Genomic DNA, 21,034 nt, shown 5'->3' on the forward strand with positions numbered 1-21,034 from the left:
AAAACCCTTTGGATTCTCCTTAATTCTATTTGCCAAAGCTATCTCATGTCCCCTTTTTGCCCTCCTGATTTCTCTCTTAAGTATACTCCTACTGCCTTTACACTGTTCTAAGGATTCACACGATCTATCCTGTCTATACCTGACATATGCTTCCTTCTTTTTCTTAACCAAACCCTCAATTTCTTTAGTCATCCAGCATTCCCTATACCTACCAGCCTTCCCTTTCACCCTGAAAGGAATATACTTTCTCTGGATTCTTATTATCTCATTTCTGAAGGCTTCCCATTTTCCAGCCATCCTTTTACCTGCGAACATCTGCCCCCAATCAGCTTTCGAAAGTTCTTGCCTAATAAATGCAGTTTAATTTATTAGTCCTACTTCTCAGAAATAGAGGCCGAGAAGTTTAAGAAGAAAGAGAAAGCATCAGAGAAGGTTCATGTGAAGATGAGAGAGAGATATTAGAAACAAAAGGATGTCAGCTATAGACGCTGCTCCTGTTATGTTTTAAAATCCCTCCTTGACAAGCCCATCAATGTTACCATTTCACTTATGCTCTCATCATTTCTTCACCACCTCCCTCGATAATAGTCTGACATGATCTTCTATACCACCCGCTATGATAGTCAAAGGACCTCCTTCCACCATTTCTGCAATCTCCAGTGTTATGCTACTGCTAAAGATATTGTTTAAAAATTATTCGACAACCTCGCCTGGCAGCACATTACAGGCACCCACACACTCTGGATAGAAAAAACTTGCCTCGCACATCTCCCTTAAACTAGGACCCCCTCATCTAAAAACTGATGTCCCATAGTATTTGACAATTCCATCCTGGGCAAAAGACTCTGACTATCCATCCTATCCAAGCCTCTCATAATTTTGTACACTTTTAACAGGTTACCCCTCAGCTTCCAGTAAAAATAATCCAAGTTTATCTAACCTCTCCTTATAGCCAATACTCTCCACTCCAGGTAATATCCTGGTAAACTTCCTTTGCACCCTCTCCAAAGTCTCCACATCCTTCCTATAATGGGGGGACCAGAACTGCACATAATACTCCAAATGTCGCCTAATAAAAGTTTTATATATGATTGCCAACTTCCATCGCAAAGCCCTGACCAATGAAGTTAAGCATGCCATACACCTTCTTTACCACTTTATCCACTTGTATTGCCGCTTTCAGGAAGCTATGGACTTACACCCTCTGTACATCAATGTTCCTAATCATCCTGCCATTTACTGTATACTTTCCTCTTACATTTGACCACCCAAAATGCATCACCTCAAAGCTGGCCAGATTAAACTCCATCTATCATTGCTCTGATCAGCTTTCCAACTGATCCATATCATGATGTATTTGACCACCTTCCTCACTATCCACACTCCACCAATCTTCATGCCATCTGCAAACTTACTAATCAGACAGACCACCTATATTTTCATCCAAATCATCTATATATATTACAAATAATGGAGATCACTCACACTGATCCTTGTGGAACACCACTGGACAGAGATCTCCAGTTAGAAAAATACCTGCCCGCAAGTACCTTCTGTGCTCTATGACCAAGCCAATTTTGTATCCAACACCAACTCACTGTGGATCGCATGTGACTTCTGGACCAACCTACCATGAGGGACTTTGTCAAATGCTTTAGTAAAGTCTATGTAAACAAAATCCACTGCCCTATCCTCATCAATAATCTTCATTACTTCCTCAAAAAACTCAATCAAACTTGTGAGATAAGACCTCCCCCACACAAAGCCATGTTGACTATTCCCAAATAAAGTATCCAACACCAACTCACTGTGGATCGCATGTGACTTCTGGACCAACCTACCATGAGGGACTTTGTCAAATGCTTTAGTAAAGTCTATGTAAATAAAATCCACTGCCCTATCCTCATCAATTATCTTCATTACTTCCTCAAAAAACTCAATCAAACTTGTGAGATAAGACTTCCCCCCACACAAAGCCATGTTGACTATTCCCAAATAAATCTATTCTTCTCCAAATGAGAGTAAATCTTGTTCCTAAGTATCTCCATTCATTTCCCTGCCACTGATGTAAATCTCACCAGCCTATAATTTCCTGGATTAGCCCTGTTGCCCTTCTTAAACAAAAGCATAACTTTGGATATTCTACGGTCTTCTGGGATCTAATCAGTGTCTAAAGAGGATACAAAGATCTCTGTCAAGGTCCCAGAAATGTCCTCCCTTGCTTCCCTTAGTATCCTGGGATAGTTCCCATGAGGTCCCGAGGAATTAGCTCCCTTAATGTTTTTCAAGACACCCAACACCTCCTCCTTCTTAATATCGACATGCCCCAGATTATCAACATACCCTTCCCTAATCTCACTAACAGCCTTGTCGTTCTCCTTGGTGATTACTGATGCAAAGTAATGACGACTTAACCTCCATCATCCCCTCAATCACTCCACATGCTAATCTGTTGCCTCACTTGTTGAAACCCTCCTGAGGGAGACAAGCAAACTTCCCTGCAAGGATATCAGAAAAATTAAGTTGAAGAGAAAGGTCAGGCTGGAATATGACAGGAAGCAAGGAATGCCTGTTGTATTAAATTGCATTTATTTCAATGCAAGAGGGCAGACAGATAAGACTGATGAACTCAGGGCATGGACAGGTATTGACAGCCAGATTACTGTGACCCCTAGGACTCATAACGGCACACAAACCAATAACCATGCTCAGACAACAACTCACCAGAACGAAGGACTCGATACCCAACATTAGCAAAACTAATGTAGTGTACAAAATACCATGCAAGGACTGCACAAAACACTATATAGGACAAACAGGAAGACAACTGATGATGTCTCCTAGCCAGGGGACGAAACGTTTGCAACAAAAACTTCCAGCTCGGCGAACAGAACCACAGCAACATGGGACTGGGATACTATAGCCATTCCAGAAAAGTAGCGAAGGGAGGGACAGGGCTGGCAGCTTAATGTGCAAGGGTGCAGGTGCTTTAGGAGGGACAGAGGTGGTGGAAGGAGGGGAGGGGAGTTGCATTTTTGTTTAAAGTAAGTATCACAGCATTAGTCAGAGATGAACTAACTGAAGGATCATCCAGTGAGGCTTTGTGGGTGGAGCTAAGAAATAGGAAGGAGATGGTGACATTATTGGGTTGTACGATAGACCCCCCAATAGTCAATGGGAATTAGAGGAACAAATTTGCAGGGAGATTGGAGAGACTTGCAGGAGCAATAGAGTTCCATAGTAGGGGATTTGAATTTTAACTGGGAGTCCCAGAGCATTAAGCGCTGAGGTGGGGTGAAATTTGTTAAGCGCGTTCAGGAAGGTTTCCTCAAGCAGTATACAGAGGGTCTTATCAAGAAGGGTAAAACATGACCTCTCTTGGGAAATAGGGCAGGACAGGTGACGGAGGTGACAGTGGGGGAGCACTTTGGGACCAGTGACCATTGTTTTATTAATTTTGGAGAGGGACTAAAGTGGCCCCCAGTTTCAAATTCCAAATTGGGGCAAGGCAAATTTTGAGGGAATGAGATGGAGCTTGCAGGGTTTGATTGGAGTAGTTTGTTTACAGGCAAATGGCCCTCTCGAAAGTGGGATGCCTTTAAAAGTGAAATAGCTAGAGTTAAAGGTCTTAATATTCCTGTGAGGGTGAAGGGCAAGGTTAGCAGGAATAGGGAACCCTGAATGACAAGAGACTTTGAGGCTTTCACCAGAAAAAAGGAGGCTTGGCTCAGGCTCAGGTTCAAGGGAATCCCTGGATGTATACAGGGGATACAAGAGTTTACTGAAGAAGGAAATCAGGAGGGTGAAAAGGGGGCACAAGATAGTCTTGGCTGAGAAGATTTGGGTGAATCCAAAGAGGTTCTTTAAGTATGTTAAAGGGAAAAGATTAACTAGAGAGACAATAGGACCCCTCGAGGACCAAAGTGGATATGTATGTATAGAACTGCAGGAGGTTCTCAATGACTATTTCTCCTCTGTGTTTACCATGGAGAAAGACATGAAGACTTGGGAACTTGAGCAAGTTAGTGCTGAAATCTTGGGGACAGTCCATATCATAGTAGAGAAGGTGTTAGATGTATTAGAATGTATGAAGGTGAATAAATCTCCTGGTCCTGACCAGGTATATCCAAGAACCCTGCAAGAGGCTAGAGAGGAAATTGCGTGGGCCCTGGCTGATATTTTTGCATCATCATTCGCCACAGGTTAGATCCTGGAAGACTGGAGTGTAACAAATTTTATGCTATTATTGAAGAACGGCTGCAAAGAAAATCCTGGAAACTATAGACCAGTAAGCCTAACATCTGCGATGGGTAAGTTAGTTGAGGAGATTCTAAGGGATAAGATATACAGACATTTGGAAATAAAGTGTTTGACTAGGAATTGTCAGCATGGCATGGCGAGTGGGAGATCATGCCTCAGAAATTTGTTAGAGTTCTTTGATGAAGTGACCAGGAAGTTTGATGAAGGCAGGGAGGTAGACATAGTCTGTTATGGATTTCAGTAAGGCCTTTGATAAGGTTCCACATGTGGGCTGCTCTGGAAGGTTAGATTGCATGGAATCCAGGGTGAGCGAGCAAAATGGATACACAGTTGGCGTGATGGTAGGAAGCAGAGGGTAATAGTGGAAGGATGTTTGTCGGACTGGAGGCCTGTGACTAGTGGTGTGCCTCAGGGATCGGTGCTGGGCCCATTGCTGTTTGTTATCTATATCAATGATTTGGATAAGAACGCGCAAGACATATTAGCAAGTTTGCTGATTACACTAAAATAGGCAGTACCGTGGACAGTGAGGACAGTTATCAGAAATTGCAGCAGGACCTTGATCAGCTCGGGCCAAGAAATGACAAATGGACTTTAATATAGATAAGTATGAGGTCTTGTATTTTGGAAAGTCAAGTCAAGGTAGGATGGTAGGGCCTTAAGGAGTGTAGTGGAACAGAGGGATCTTAGAGTTCAGGTTCATAGTTCTCTGAAAGTGGAATCCCAGGTAGACAGGGCAGTGAAGAAGGCTTTTGGCACACTGACCTGCACCAGTCAGGAGACTGAGTATAGAGGTTGGGAAGTTATGTTGCAGTTATACAGGACATTGGTGAGGCCGCAAGTGGAGTATTGTGTTCAGTTTTGGTCACCTTGTTATCGGAAGGATGCTATGAAACTTGAAAGAGTTCAGAAGAAATTTACAAGGTTGTTACCAGGACTCAATGGTCTGAGTTATAGGGAGAGCTTGGACAAGCTAGGACCTTTATTTTTAAGAGCACAGGAGACTGAGGGGGGTACCTTATGGAGATGTATAAGATCTTGAGAGGTATGAATAGGGTGAATGCACTCAGTCTGTTTCCCAGGGTTGGGGAATCGAGGACGAGGGGGCATCAGTTTAAGTTTAGAGGGGAAAGAATAAAAGGGAACCTGAAGGGCAACATTTTTACACAGAGGGTGGTATGCATATGGAATGAGCTGACAGTGGAAGTTTAAGGCAGGTACATTAACAGCATTTAAAAGGCATTTGGACAAATACATGGGTAGGAAAACTTTAGAAGGATATGGGGCAAGTGCAGGGAAATGGAGTTAGCGTGGATGGACATTTTGGTTGGCATGGACCAGTTTGGGCCAGGGGCCCTGTCTCCCTGCTGTAGGATGCTATGATTCTATGATAATCGTGACCCTCCAGTTTAGTTGCAACCTGTCCTTCTTATACAGATCCCTCCAGACCTGGAAGAAATCCAAACAATTCAGATATCCCTCCTTTTTAGCCAGCTTTTTAGCCAGACATTCAATGGCAGACCAAGGAAGACTGCTGAAGCAGTAGGTCAGAAGTAGGCAGTTGTTGTTGGGATGATGAGGTGGCTTCAATCCAGGACCCTGTTGATCAAGCTCCAATCCTGGAGCTGGGTTGGTTGCCACTCGGTTATATCCATGACTGAGGTAAGTGGGTTGATGGATTGGGTGCATATGGTCTAATCTACATGAAGGAATGGGATGGGTGGAAGACACAATTTTAAGGTGGAGACAAGATTGGAGAAATCACTTCACCCCACCACCTGTCCACAAGCAATGTAGTAAGACCTTTTACCCAAAGCCGTTCTGAGCTGCTCAGCTTCCCCAGGCTGAAATCAGAGGTGTCAGGGGTTTAGAAATATGAGCTGAAAATGTGTTGCTGGAAAAGCGCAGCAGGTCAGGCAGCATCCAAGGAGCAGGAGAATCGACGTTTCGGGCATGAGCCCTTCTTCAGGCATTCTCCTGCTCCTTGGACGCTGCCTGACCTGCTGTGCTTTTCCAGCAACACATTTTCAGCTCTGATCTCCAACATCTGCAGTCCTCACTTTCTCCCAGTTTAGAAATGTGAGACAGGTTAACTGAGAGGCTATTGGCCTCTTTAGATGGTTAACTTGACTCTTGAGTTGGCCACTCATCCTCTTTCTTACTTGTATTAAATCCAGAGTAGGAGGGGTTTAGACAAAGATTCTGATCATGTTTGAGATTTTACAAATTTTAAGAACACATCAAACCATTTGGTTTTCAGGCGCTGTTTAAAAATTCATTCACGGGATATGGGTGTCAATGGCGGGATTGGCATTTAATGCCCATCTTTGTTGCCCTTGAGGGGATATTGGTAAGTTTGCTTCTGGAACCACTGCAGTCCATTTGCTATAGACATACATTTCCCTGGTTAGGAATTAGTGAGTTAGGTTAGTGAAAAAGAGAGACCATCAATTTAAAACTGTCATTGAGAACACAAGGAGGTGACATAAAAGAAACCTCTTTAAGCAACTGTTCAATAGTATGTAATTTAAACATTACTAAAAGAAAATAATGGGGCAAAGCTTTTTTTATCTTGCACTCATCAGGACTACCATGCAAGAAACAGATCTGAAAAAAGTAGACAACGATTTGTACAGACTGTGAAAAGGTGCTGCTTGATGTTGGGCGATTGTTGGCATAGAGACCTACAGCAGGAACAGTTCACTGTCATTCTTAGCTCACAATATGAAAGTGAGGAGTGCAGATGCTGGAGATCAGAGTCAATATTAGAGTGGTGCTGGAAAAGCACAGCAGGTCAGGCAGCATCCGAGGAGCAGGGGAATCGACGTTTCATGCAAAAGCCTTTCATGAGGAAGTTTCCTGATGAAGGGTTTTTGCCCGAAACGTCGATTCTCCTGCTCCTCGGATGCTGCCTGACCTGCTGTGCTTTTCCAGCACCATTCTAATCTTGATTCTTAGTTCACAGACCAGGCAAGTAAACTCTGACTGGTCAAGATGTTGACACAGGAATGCAGCAGACCTTTTTCATTTAAGAAAAAACAGATCACTATGTATAACATATAGGCTGTATAATTTTTTTCTGTTCTGTTTCCAGTGTCTTGTCCTGACAAATGCAAGACAAAATGCTTTGACCTCTTGCCTCCTTTTAGAAATCCCTTTATATAGAAATTTGTTGGTGCATGGAATGCAATGCCATGTGCTAATTTAGCAACCGTTACATTAACTGTGAGAGAACTTCACAAATATTTGATTCAGATTCAGAAAATGAAAATAGGGTCGAACACTGGGATTAATCTTGGATTGTTCTATCAATGAGCCTGCACAGATGGCATGTGAGGACAAGGAGCTTCACAAAGAAAAGTAACAAATCTGTGAAGGAAAAGTGTCTACGTGATGGAAGGAATATCTTTGTGAGCAGAGGGAACCTGTTAGTCTTTAGATTGTCATGCCGACATTTCATTATATTTATGGGAAAAAGCAAGTAGCAATATTTATCAAGTCTATTTACTATTTATCTACTATTCACCTTTAGATCAACTTCATTTGTGTCTTGCCCTATGTTTATAACTTCAGATAACTGAGTAACAGAATCATCCTGGGTGACTTCACTGTTCTGTAAAACAAAAATGAAACAGATTAGTAGAATTTTATTTAAAATGTCTGAGAAATGGGATGATATTGTACCATTAATGTAAGTAATGAATCAACTAAATGCCAGATCAAAATATGCACAGAGCATTATTTTGTGGCACAGAATGCAATGGGTAGAGTTTGACATATGTTGAATCCTTTTCTTGAATATGTAAACAAGCTATTTGATCCACAAAACAATCTGCTCAGAGAAGCTACAATCATTCTCCAATCTTTGATTAGATTACATTACAGTGTAGAAACAGGCCCTTCGGCCCAACAAGTCCACACTGACCCGCCAAAGCGAACCCACCCATACCCCTACATTTACCCTTTACCTAACACTACGGGCAATTTAGTACGGCCAATTCACCTGACCCTGCACATCTTTGGACTGTGGGAGGAAACCGGAGCACCCGGAGGAAACCCACGCAGACACAGGGAGAATGTGCAAACTCCACACAGTCAGTCGCCTGAGGCGGGAAGTGAACCCAGGTCTCTGGCGCTGTGAGGCAACAGTGCTAACCAATGTGCCACCGTGCCGCCCACCAGCTTGAAGTTGAAAGGAACTCAATCTAGTTTATTGAGTTTTTCCAATCATTAACTACATACGCCCAGGAGTTTGGATGAAGGCGCTAGCTAGGTTTTCAATTGGACTCCTCTCGTCATTTAAAAAGGTTTCTTGCACATGGGCACTGTAGAGAGCATGACTTCAGGGTTGGTGGTCTTTAGGGGTGTTGCGAACTCAAAAGCAGGTTCACAGGATTGTTCCTTGCAAGAGTTTGAATGGTGGCCCAAACTTGGATGTCTATAGCAAGATCTTGATTAGAAAATTATTCCTCTTCAAGACTGAAGGTCAGTTTCTTCTGAAACTAGAGACTCAACCTGCTTGGAAAAACTGATCGAGTGTGAATCTGCAGGACCCTCAGTGCAACTCAGGTCTCAGAGGAGAGGAAAAAAAGGGAAAGATCCACAGCACCAGCAGAAGTACAAAGTTAGGTGTACCTTAATTTGCAAACTTTATACAAGACAATTGTTCGAGCTTAAAATCAACGAGGTAAATATTCCTGATGAAGGGCTTTTGCCCGAAACGTCGATTTTGAAGCTCCTTGGATGCTGCCTGAACTGCTGTGCTCTTCCAGCACCACTAATCCAGAATTGTTCGAGCTGAGCTGGAGTTCTGTGTGCACTTCTGGATGGCACATTATAGAAAGGACGTGAAGATATTCAAGACAGTGTAGAAGACATTTACAGGGATCACAAACTTCAGTGATGTGGATAGATTCGAGAACTTGGAAAGAAGAAGGCTAAGAGGATACCTGATAGAAATCATCAAAATCATGAGAGATCTGGATATGCTACATGGAGAGAAACTGTTCCGACTTGTAAAAATATTCAGAATAATACAGCACAAACTTAACGTTATTTGCAAATTTGGCAAACATGATGCAAGAAAATGCTTTTTCACACAAGTAGTTTGGATCTAGAATATACTGTCTATAAATGTGGCAGAGTCAACTGAGGTACTTAAGAGGGCATAGAATAGTAACTCAAATCGAATAATGTGCAAGGGTATGAGGAAGGCAGAGCAAATGGCACAAAGTGATAGTGCTCATCAAAGACTCATTACAGACAAATGGTCTTCTTTAGCACCATGACAATTCTAAGACTTTGGAAACTCTCATTGTAATAGACAGCAAAAATATTTGACACAGAGCACAAAATAATGAGCTTGCTTGTCTTGGCTATACAGCATGCAATAGTATTCCAGAATATTCCACACAGCAGAAATGCTGCTGGTCATGCCTATTGTATCAACATGGTGACTGATTCAAGTTTCCTAATTAATATTACAAACCAAAAATAAGTCTGGTCGCTAAAATCCAATAATTGATTCTGCAGGGCCTCTGGGCTGTGACTGATTTCCAAGGAACAGCTATTGATAGTAGATTATATTTTAACAGTCACAGTTATGGAGTGGAGATGTTGTGTTCTCAGTTAGAAAGGTGATTGTCACGTGAATCCCACCAATAATGCCTTGCACTCACAGTAAAACTGCCAAACAAAAGAAAGATATGGACTTTCTCAGCGCACCTGGTTCTTTCAATTTAAAATCAGGTGACTGTTTTCCTCTGGAAAACATGTTATTTAATTTTTGCAGAGGTTTATCTAATTCCATCTTGAAAACATATGTTTTGGTCTCAACTGCTTTCAGTGGCAGAGAGTTTCTACAGACTCACCACTACCCAGGTGGAAACATTTTTCTTCATCTCAGTTCTAAATGGCCTGCCAAGATCCTTAACCTTGACCCTAGTTCTGGACTCTCTGGTCATTGGGAACATCCTTCTGACATTAAACCTGTCCAGTCCTGTTAAAATTTAACAGGTTTCTAAGAGGTAGCTCCTCATTATTCTATACTACAGTGAATACAGACCTAACTGATCCCGTCTACCTTCATACATCAGTCCAGTAAAACCTTCATTGCACTCCTTCAGCAATCAGAACTGCCCGAGATAAGGAATCCAAAACTGTACACAATGTCCTGTGCATAGTATCAGTAAGGCCTGTAGAATCGCAGGCAAGGCATCTCTGTTCCTGACCTCAAATCCTCTCCCAAAGAAGGCCAACATACCATTTTGCATTCTTCAGTGCCTGCTGCACCTGTATGCTTACTTTCAGTGACTGGAGTAAAAGGAAAGCTAGGGGTCATTACCTTCTCCTTTCCCAATCCATCGCCCTTTAGATAATGATCTGCCTCCCTGTTTTTGTTCCCAAAGTGGATAACAAAATATTTACCTACATTATACTTCATTCAATTTGTCCAAATCACACTGGAGCATCTCTGCACTCTCCTCACAGTTCACCTTTCTACCCAGCGTTGTGTCGTCTGCAACCTTGGAGATATCATTACATGTAGTACCCTCGTCTAAATCATTAATATATACTGTGAATAGCTAGGGTCCAAGAACTGACCCCTGCGACACCCAATAGTCACTGGCTGCCAGTTCAGAGAATGACCCATTTATTCCTACTCTTTGTTTACTGCCTGCCAACTCGTTCTCTATCCAGGACAAAGTTCCTATTAGCAACATTCTTGTGATGTGCTCTATGTCTGGTATCTACAGCCAGGGCTAGGAACAGAAGTCACAGGTCCCCTGCTGTGTCTGGCCTAGGACTCCAGCCCCAACCCCCAGAGTGCTGACTTTATTCGGGCCCTGTCCCAAACCCTCTCCAGAGTTTGCTCATTGAAGCTTAGCTTCACTAATTCAGCTATGTGGCTCACACGTTGGTTTCCTGCATACCAAATGTGTTATTCTATAGTTAGGGAGCACAGGGCTCACACAACAACCCAAACTTACGTACAAAGCCAATCTCAGAGCCTGTAATTTAGATCCCAACATTCATGGAAATAAAAAGTTTTGGCAAGTTCCAAATAGAGAATAGTCTGGTGGAAGCAAACTTAACATTTGAGGACAAGAGAATCCTCCATGCTGAAATACTGATTCATTACTTTATCAACTAGCAGCTGAACTTCACCAAGGCCCACCTTTTACTAAATCTAGCTTTTACCATTCACAATCATTCAGAATGTTGTTGCAAGTGTCCTCACTTATAGATTAGATTACTTACTTACAGTGTGGAAACAGGCCCTGTGGCCCAACAAGTCCACACCGGCCCACCAACGCGCACCCTCCGCAGTCCCATTCCCCTATGTTTACCCCTTCACCTAACACTACAGGCAATTTACCATGGCCAATTCACTTGGTCCTGCACATTTTTGGATTGTGGGAGGAAACCGGAGCACCCGGAGGAAACCCACACAGGCATGGGGAGAATGTGCAAACTCCATACAGACAGTCGCCTGAGGCGGGAATTGAACCCAGGTCTCTGGCACTGTGAGGCAGCAGTGCTAACCACTGTGCTACCATGCCACACACAATACTAAAGGGTGTATCTCTACTATTCTTACGGGGTTCTTGTAATCCAATGGAAGTGTCTGTCGCTCAAAGCTAGAAGATCCAGGTACAAGGCACACCTGCCTGAGACATGTGGCATAATGGACCTGAACAGATTGATTAAAAATCTCTATCACCTTTATCCTTATCCTGGTAAAGCTCCACTGGCTCCTTATGCCTCTGAGAAGAGAATTTAGCTTTTTGTGGTTTCATTTTCAAATCCTTCCATCACCTCATCCCTCTCCATGTCAACAACCATCCTCAAACTTATTTTGACACATATTCTCACTCATTCTCCATCACTGGATTGCTTCATGCTCCCATTCCTTCTATTCCACCAAAAGGTGCCACTTTTTTAATCATCTTACTCATTTTATTTTTCAAAAATACACTTAATTCGTAAAATTTACCAAAGTATGTCACACAATATTTCAAGTCACTTCATACAATTCAATTTCGGTCAAGACAGTATGTGGCATTCTCTGGTGCCTCGCTAAATTTACAAATACAGCTTACATTTACAGTATTAATTTCATGTCAAACTTTACAGTTTCTAAACTCTTCAGTTTAGTACAGATGGGAACCTTAAAAAGTCATCTTTCTGCCAAGGCAACAGCTTATTCATGTTATACTCAGCAGTGACTCTAATCAACACTCTATAGCCTTCTTTCTTGACTTAATAAAAGTTGGTAAAGTCTGCTTCTTCAACCGTACTATGATCCCTAAACATTTACATTCTTTCCCCATTCTCTGCTTATTCAATGTCCATTGACTATGGGCAATACGATTATAGACTCCGTGTTTTGCAAGTATGTTCAAACTGTGAGCAAAACATTGTTGTCTATTGGTCCTGTAGCTAGTGAGGAGTCTGAGTCAGTGGATGAACCTACAGGCTATGCTGCTTTGATAACCGAAGGAACATTTACAGTTTCACAACCTCCGACTTTCCTCTAGGCACAATGAATCTTGTGAGATTGGTGTTAATGGTCCTGCTTGCCAGTCAGCTGCACTGAGCTCCCAAGAGACGCGGTCTGTAATGCAGAGATTGCAAGGTTCTGTATTAGGGTGTACTTAATCATTTGTACTCAATTCCTTGACCTCATTTGCCCTGAGAAAGTTCTCCATCAAAGATATTCTTGGATATTCTGTAATCGCCCCCACAGAAAATATGGCTTGCCCACCTTAAGTTGAACTTTCTGCTGCTGTGGAGCCCTGCACAGGAAAGGAATTCACTGGCAAGACAGAACAAACATCAAATTGTCATGATGGCTTCAGATATCTATTAGAAGTGCTCCAAAACTTTGATATGGTCCCTCTCACAGACCCAGGATTCTGTGGAAAACAATAAAACGTTACGAGGGTCTCTCGACCCGAGAAGTTAACTCTGATTTCTCTCCATAGATGCTGTCAGACCTGCTGAGCTTTTTTCTGTTTTTGCTTCTGATTTACAGCAGTTCTTTCAGTTTTTATTTAGTAAAATGCAAAGCTCATTCCAAGGCCTGGTGGAGTTGGTTTTAGTCTTCAGCTGAATCAGATCAGAACAGGAAGATGGAGTCATCTGAAGGCAGAACTTGATCTGGATACAAGCACTAACATCTTCTGCCAATAATGAAATTCCCGGAAGGCATGCTGCTAAGGTATGAGAATGTTTGTACAATGTTGCCACCAACAATTAAATCTAGTACTTCATCGGATCTGCCCAGTGCTGGCTGAAACATAATCTAGGTCTTGGCCACGCTGATTTGGGGATGAAAGTGTTTTGCAACAAATTGACTATTTGTTTACCAAAGTCTGAGTGTGGACAACTAGGGCACAGTCATTTACATACTGAAGCTCACAGATTATTGCTTTTATGACCTTGTTAAAACCACAGCTTGGTGAGATCAAAGAGTTTCCCTGAACAGAACCTAATGACAATGCCTAATGAAGAAGGGTCCCAGCCCAAAACGTTGACTTTCCACCACCATAAAAGGCTATGAGATGTGTCATCAGTATAGATAAGGAAGGCTGGTTGTTATTTGAACATCCAGTTAGTGCTGCCACATAGTAAAATCATAGAATCCCTGCAGTGCAAAAAGGAGCTGTTCAGCCCATCAAGCCTGCACCGACCCTCCAAATAGCATCCCACTCAGACTAAACACCCCACTTTATCCCCAATACCTCAGATTTCCCATGGCTAATCCACTTAACCTGCACACCCCTGAATACTATGGGGCAATTTCAGCACAACCAATTCACCTACTCTGCACATCATTGATGTGGGAGGAAACCAGAGCACCCGACAGAAGCCCACGCAGATGGGGGAGAACGTGCAAACTCCACACAGTCACCCGAGACTGGAATCGAACCCAGGTCCGTAGCCCTGTGGAGCAGCAGTGCCACCCTCTGAGCCATCATGTCACCTTACTTAGTGAAGCTTATTTCCACCACTCTTCCTTTTCTCCCTGTTTCTTAGGCAGTCCCTTCAAACGAAGGATGATTTTCCTCCACATTGGAAAGGTAGCTTCTGAGGTTACAAAACAATCTAAAGCTGGATCAACACCATCTGCCATAGGTGGGTCAGGTGGTGTTTCAAGAGACAGGTGGATGGGAGATGCTACGGGAGATGCTCGAGAATGATGGTACTTCTGCAGGGATACTTCATCTTCAGTTTTGGTTGTTGAGAGCAAGAGCTACCTATGAACTTTTGAAAAGGTTGCATTTTCTCATGGATATCCATGAACAATTTTCTCTGCCCTCTTGACAACTGCTTGCTGTAACAAAGCTTGAAGTCTTCAACTCATGAAGCTTCCGACTGGAGTGCAGTTTCTCTATCAGACAACTCAACAGCATCCAACTCACACTGCCCCTAGGCCAGCACCAAGATTGCCCCAACCTCTGTCATTGAGCTCTAGTATGCAGACGTTTACTTGTGTGCACACTCAGAGTCTCTAAATCACTGTCAACACATTCACCGAGGCATTTGAGAAAATGGTCCTAAGGTTAAACATCCAGTAGACAATGATCCTCTACTAGCCTGTTCTTACTGCACAATGTGCACAATCCTGTCCCTCAACTAGCAAGATCAACAATGAGTTATTGTACAACATGGATCAATTCTCATAATTTGGAAGACTCCTATCAGAGAGGAAAATATCAAGTTATGAGATTTAACGTTGCCTCTAGTCCACCAGCACAGCCATTGGAGAGTAAGGAACAAATAGGTTAATGGCATAGGCCTCAAACCCAGCACTGAACTCAGGTCCTCGAGTCATAGAGATGTACAGCATGGAAACAGACCCTTTGGTCCAACCCGTCCATGCCAACCAGACCTAAACCTATGCCCTCTAGTTCTGGACTCCCCGACCCCAGGGAAAAGACTTTGCCTATTTACCCTATCCATGCCCCTCATAATTTTGTAAACCTCTATAAGCTCACCCCTCAGCCTCCGACGCTCCAGGGAATACAGCCCCAGCCTGTTCAGCCTCTCCCTATAGCTGAGATCCTCCAACCCTAGAAAGATCCTTGTAAATCTTTTCTGAACACTCCCTAGGATCTCCAGGGCAGTAGCACTACTTGCTTTTCTGTATGTGTCAGACATCAGAACATTGTAGAATGCACAACTTAAACCATGAGGCAAAGACTGCAGATGCTGGAGATTAGAGTCAACATTAGAGTGGTGCTGGAAAAACACAGGTCAGGAGCATCCAAGGAGCAGGAAAATCAATGTTTCGGGCAGGAGACCTTCATCAGGAATTAGCTCATTCCTGATGAAGGGCTCCTGCCCAAAAAGTCGATTTTCCTGGTCCTTGGATGCTGCCTGACCTGCTGTGCTTTTCCAGCACCACTCTAAACCTGAATTTGAAACATGAGGCAAGTATCACCTGTGACGCTTCCACAAAATCCTGCGAATCCACTGGCAGGATAAGGGCTCTTTCATTATCCTCGCTCAAGTTTCTGAGGCACAACCATTTGCAGCTGCATCATAAATTGACTTCTCTCCATCATGAGACAAGATGTTTGTTCATAAGGCACAATGTTCAGCACCATTTGTGACTCCTCAGATCCCAAAGCAGCAAATCTCCAGATGTAGCAACTCCTTGAGAACATCCAAGCTTGGGTGGATCATTGCAAGAAACAGCTATGCCACACAAGTGTCAGGAAATGACCACCTCTAACGAGAGAAAATGTAACCATCCCCCTTGACGTTCAAGAACATTACCATTCCTGAATCTCCCACTGCAATATCCTGTGAGTTACTCTTAGCCAGAAACTGAAATGGACCAGCCACAGACGTGCTGATTAGTTGGACTGGCCATACTAAATTGCTCATAATGTCCAGGAATGTGCAGGCTAGGTAGATTAGCCAAGGGAAATGCAGGGTTACAGGAACAGGGTTGAGAGACTGGTCTGGGTGGGATGTTCCTCAGTGATTCGGTGAGGACTCGATTAGCTGAATGGCATGTTTCCACACTGTATGCATTCTATGATTCTATATAAATATTGCAGTTGCAAGTACATGTCAGAGGCTAGTAAATTCTGTGGCTAGCAACTCACTTTCTAGCTTTAAAATGCTAAAACTACCTCCTTAACAGCACTGTGAGTGATCCTATACCCCAAGGTCAGCAACAGTTCATTAGCACACAATAATCTTCTTCAGGACAAAATGGCAGTTTTGCTCACATCTCTGAAGAAATGTACTGAGTTAAAAATCGCACAACACCAGGCTAAAGTCCAACAGGTTTATTTGGAAGTACGAGCTTTCAGAGCGCCGTTCCTTCATCAGGTGGTTGTCCATGTATTAAGGCAGTAGTATCTACCAATCAGCTCCCCTGGACAGGCCACATCACCCACATGCCTGAAATAGGTCAAACCAATACAGTCATAAGAAGACCTGAAACTAGATTCTTGAATAAACTACAGGATTTCAAGAATGCACAATAGTGTGTAGAATTAAGCATACATTAGAAGTGTTGGCAGTGGGTAAAAGATATAAATAAAGCTTAATTTTACTTTGAGACTACTGCTCATGACCAAAGAGGTGCTCAGTCACATTAGCACAATCTAATCAAGGTGTGATCCTTTACTTAGCAAATCCCGCGTTAGCTTTCACACCATGTGCTGACAGCATCAAGCTGCTGATTTGACCTTTTAATTCCACAAATGAAAAGAATTCTCATTTAAAAAACACAGACAACTTTCTGAGGGGTATTGACATGAAATCAAATGTGCATATAAAATCTATTAGCAAAATCCGAAATGCTGAATTAGAAAAGGAGCCCACTGAAAATTCGTTCCAAGGTTTCTAAAGCAGCTGTCGAATTCTGATTAGATTTTATAAAATAAAACTACCTGCAAAGTTATTTCTTTTCTAAAAGATCAAATACCCCACTCTCTCCAAAAAAAGTAGCAATTATTTTCAAAATTTATCAACAGCTCTATGTTCCATAAATTCTGAAAAAAGCAGGATTAATGCAATTCAAAACTTGCAACAAATACAGGACATATTTACTCATGGCCTTAAAGAAAGTATACAGAAATATTTTTGGCATTTGTTTGTAGGTTTTGGGCATCATTGGCTAGGCAAGCGTTTGTTTCCCATCCTTAATTGCCCTTGAGTTGGCAGCGGTGAGCCACATTGTTAAACCATCGCAGTCCACGTGATGTAGGTAGGTACACCATCAGCATCTGACCCAATGACAGTAAGGGAATAACAATGTATTTCCACGTCAGGACTGTGAGTGATTTATATAGAGCCTTGCAGCAAGTGATGTTCCCACGTGTCTGCCAATCTTGTCAACAATGCCAGAGATTTGGAAAGTGCTGTCAAGGATCCTTGATGAGCTGTTGCAGTGCATCTTTCAGACTATACAAAATGCCCTCACTATTTGTTGATAGTGGAGTAATTGAGTATTAAATGTGGTGGATGGGGTTCCAATCAAACAGGTTGCTTTGCCTTTGATGGTGTTAAACTGCTTGAGTGGTGTTGGAGCTGGCATGTGGAAAACGTTCCATAAAGTCCTGACTTGTGCACTGAAGCAGGTGAACAGGCTACAGGGAGCCAGGAGATGAGATATTCACTTCAGTCTTTGACCTTTCCTTGAAGCCACCATATTTATATTTGGCTGGCCCACTAAAGTTTCTGACCAATGAGAACCACCAGGATGTTGATTAAGCAATAACAATACTATCAAATATCATGGGCAGATTCTCAGGTTGTCTCTGTTACAGATGGTCCTTGTCTGACACCCATGTGATATAAATATCTTTTGACACATCCACTAAAATGCTGAAAGTTTTCGGACTCTTGCTGGATGTGCGTACAGACTGCTTCGGTATCTGAAGAGCTGCAAATTGTACTAAGCAACATCTGACCTTATGATAGAGGGATAGTCATGGATGAAACACTATCAAAAGAAACTCCTACCTTTATGCCAGGGGGATGGGATGAATGGCCTCCAACAACTGCAACAATCTTCCTTTGTGACAGGTATGACTCAACCAGTGAGAGAGGGTTTTCACCCTGATTTCCATTGGCTGGAACCCAACTCAGGCTTCTCGATGCCACATTCAATCAAATGGTACCTTTATGTCAATGCCAACACTCCCACCTCAACACTGGAATTCAGACCTCTTTTCATGTTTGGACAAAAGATGTAATGAGACCTGGATCTGACTGGCTCTGGCAGAGTCCAAATTGAGCACTCAGCAGGTAGCCTCCGCGTGAGTGCCACAATTGCCCACTAGTTCGCTGATGATTCAACTAATAGAGATAATTGATTGGATTAGATTAGCCCTATTCTTTTGCGGACAGGATATATCTGTCTTATCTGAAGAAGAGTTATACTTGAAAAGTTAATTTTGATTCTCTCTCTGTAGATGCTGCCATATCTGCTGAGTTCTCCAACATTTTCCATGTTTGTTTCAATTTTATACATTGTCAGACAGTTACCTATTCTAGCTATACTGAATTAGCTTGGCTAAGCCAGTTCTGAGGCACAAGTCTCCAATGCTATTGCAGGAACGTTGTCAGAATCCATAGCCTTGGCTGTACCCAGTGCCTTCAGTTGTGTTTTGATGTCACAAGGGGAGAGTTGAATTGACTGAATACTGCCAACTAGGACAAGGAGGAGGACAAGATAAATCATCCATCAGATGACTGCAAATGTTTCAGCCTTGTTTTACATATGCTGGATTCCCCCACTTTGAGGATGAAGAAGGGTTTGTAGCCTCCTCCGCGTTTAGTTATTTAATGATGCACTGCCATTCCTTCATGACAGGATGTGGCAGGTCATTGCAATGATCTGTTGTTTAACTCTGTTATATGCTGCCAAGATCAGAGTGGTGCTGGAAAAGCACAGCAGGTCAGGCAGCATCTGAGGAACAGGAAAATTGACGTTTCAGGCAGGTGCCTGATGAAGGATTCCTGATGAAGGGCTCTTGCCCGAAACGTCAATTTTCCTGCTCCTCGGATGCTGCCTGACCTGCTGTGCTTTTCCAGCACCACTCTAATCTTGACTCTGATCTCCAGCATCTGCAGTCCTCACTTTCGCCTCTATTATATGCTGTGTCTACTGTCTCGCGTGCCTGTCATCCATCTTAGTAGCTTTAGACATGTGTAGCATGTTCTCCTCCATTCCAGATAGGTGGTTAAGATGGAGTAAAGCATATACCAGAGGTTACAGGCTTCGGCTGAATGCAGTTTTGCTGCTGCTTATAGCTCACAGTATCTCATGGGCACCTTGGGTTGAGATTATCTATTTATTTGGAGTCTATCCAATTAAGTGTGATGGCAGTCCCACATAAATAAATGGACAGTATTCTCAGTATGAAGTTAGGCTATTGTCTCTATAACAACTGTCTGGTAGTCTCCTCTATCAGACTGTCATGGATAGCTGATTAAAGCAGGCAGGTTTGAGAGGATGAAGTCATGCAGATTTTTCTTGTTTTGGTTCTGTCATCACCTACTGCAGGGCCAATCTGGACTCAGTGAGCTCCGTCAGATGTAGTCCTATCAATTCACAAATGGAAATGGACATTGAAATCCTCCAAACAGAGTGCATTCAGTGCTTCTTCCAAATACTGTTCAACAAAGGACATTGAATCATCAGCAAAGTGTGAAAATGGGTCACTGTCACATGTCGATGTTCAAACTGATGCTATAGAATATCACGAAGGCTGGAGTCAATGTTCAGGACTCCCAAGACCACTCTCTCCCTAATGTATACCACTGACTTTATGTCCTGCTGGTAGGACAGGATATACCAAGGAATGCTGACAGAAGATCAGGAACATTGGTTATACGTTATAAAGTGGTGTGACTATGTCTGGTGTTGCTTGACTAGACTGTGGTACAGTTTTTCTAATTTTGACGTAAACCTCAAATATTCGTAAAACGGACTTTTCAAGATTGACTGGTGCATAATATGCATTTGTCATTTCTGTTCTGATGTCAATGCCAGATGATCAGTCTGGTTATATTCTTCCTTAACATTTCCTCTGCAGTTTTGATACAATCATGGGTTTTACTAGTCCACCTCAGAGGACAATTAAAAGTCAATTATATTGCTGAGATACAAGTTTGCCAGACCAGGTATGGACAGCAGATTTTCTTCCCTAAAGATTACTGAATCGGATGAGATTTTAACATCATCCAGTGGTTTGATATTCATTATTAATGAGAGAAAAGATCTTTTTGGGGTTTTGTTTATTAGTTGCACTGATATTTTGCGTGCTGCCATAGAGGGATTTGAACTCATGTCCACATAGGATTAGTCCAGACATCTGGATGATCAGTTGAGTAACATTACCAGCTGTACAACCATTCCAGATAGTCAAAGACAGTATGTAGCAAAAAATAGAAGAAAACAAATTGGAAAAATACTAAACCAACAAAGTGGCACATTTGTTGTGTGTAAAGTAAAAATATACAATGACTGAGACTGACAGTGATTGACCTGTTGCAAGGGATTTTACTGAAGCTTACAGTGGTCCTAATATCATCTTAAATGGTTCAGTGTCAAATTTTGTTTGTAAATACTCCTGTAATGTGCACTGTAGGGTTTTATTATATTGAAGGTGCTACAGTATAAAGATCCTGAAATGTTAAACCCAACTGTATTCCCATTTTCTAGTTTCCATACATATCAATTGCCAAGTTGTTTATTTTGCTTACTGTATTTTACAAAAAGGACCAGATGCAGATGACC

General features: G+C 42.4%; 1 protein-coding gene across 1 annotated transcript in view; it reads right to left on the bottom strand.

Moving 5' to 3' along the window:
• LOC122555119 overlaps positions 1-21,034 on the bottom strand; it is a 212,980-nt gene that overhangs the window by 137,078 nt on the left and 54,868 nt on the right. The window contains exon 4 of the mRNA XM_043700821.1: positions 7,787-7,873. Coding sequence (XP_043556756.1) covers positions 7,787-7,873 — 87 coding nt within the window. The remainder of the gene's footprint in view (positions 1-7,786; positions 7,874-21,034) is intronic.

This window comes from Chiloscyllium plagiosum, chromosome 1 (genome assembly GCF_004010195.1).
Source record: "Chiloscyllium plagiosum isolate BGI_BamShark_2017 chromosome 1, ASM401019v2, whole genome shotgun sequence".
Taxonomy (NCBI): domain Eukaryota; kingdom Metazoa; phylum Chordata; class Chondrichthyes; order Orectolobiformes; family Hemiscylliidae; genus Chiloscyllium; species Chiloscyllium plagiosum.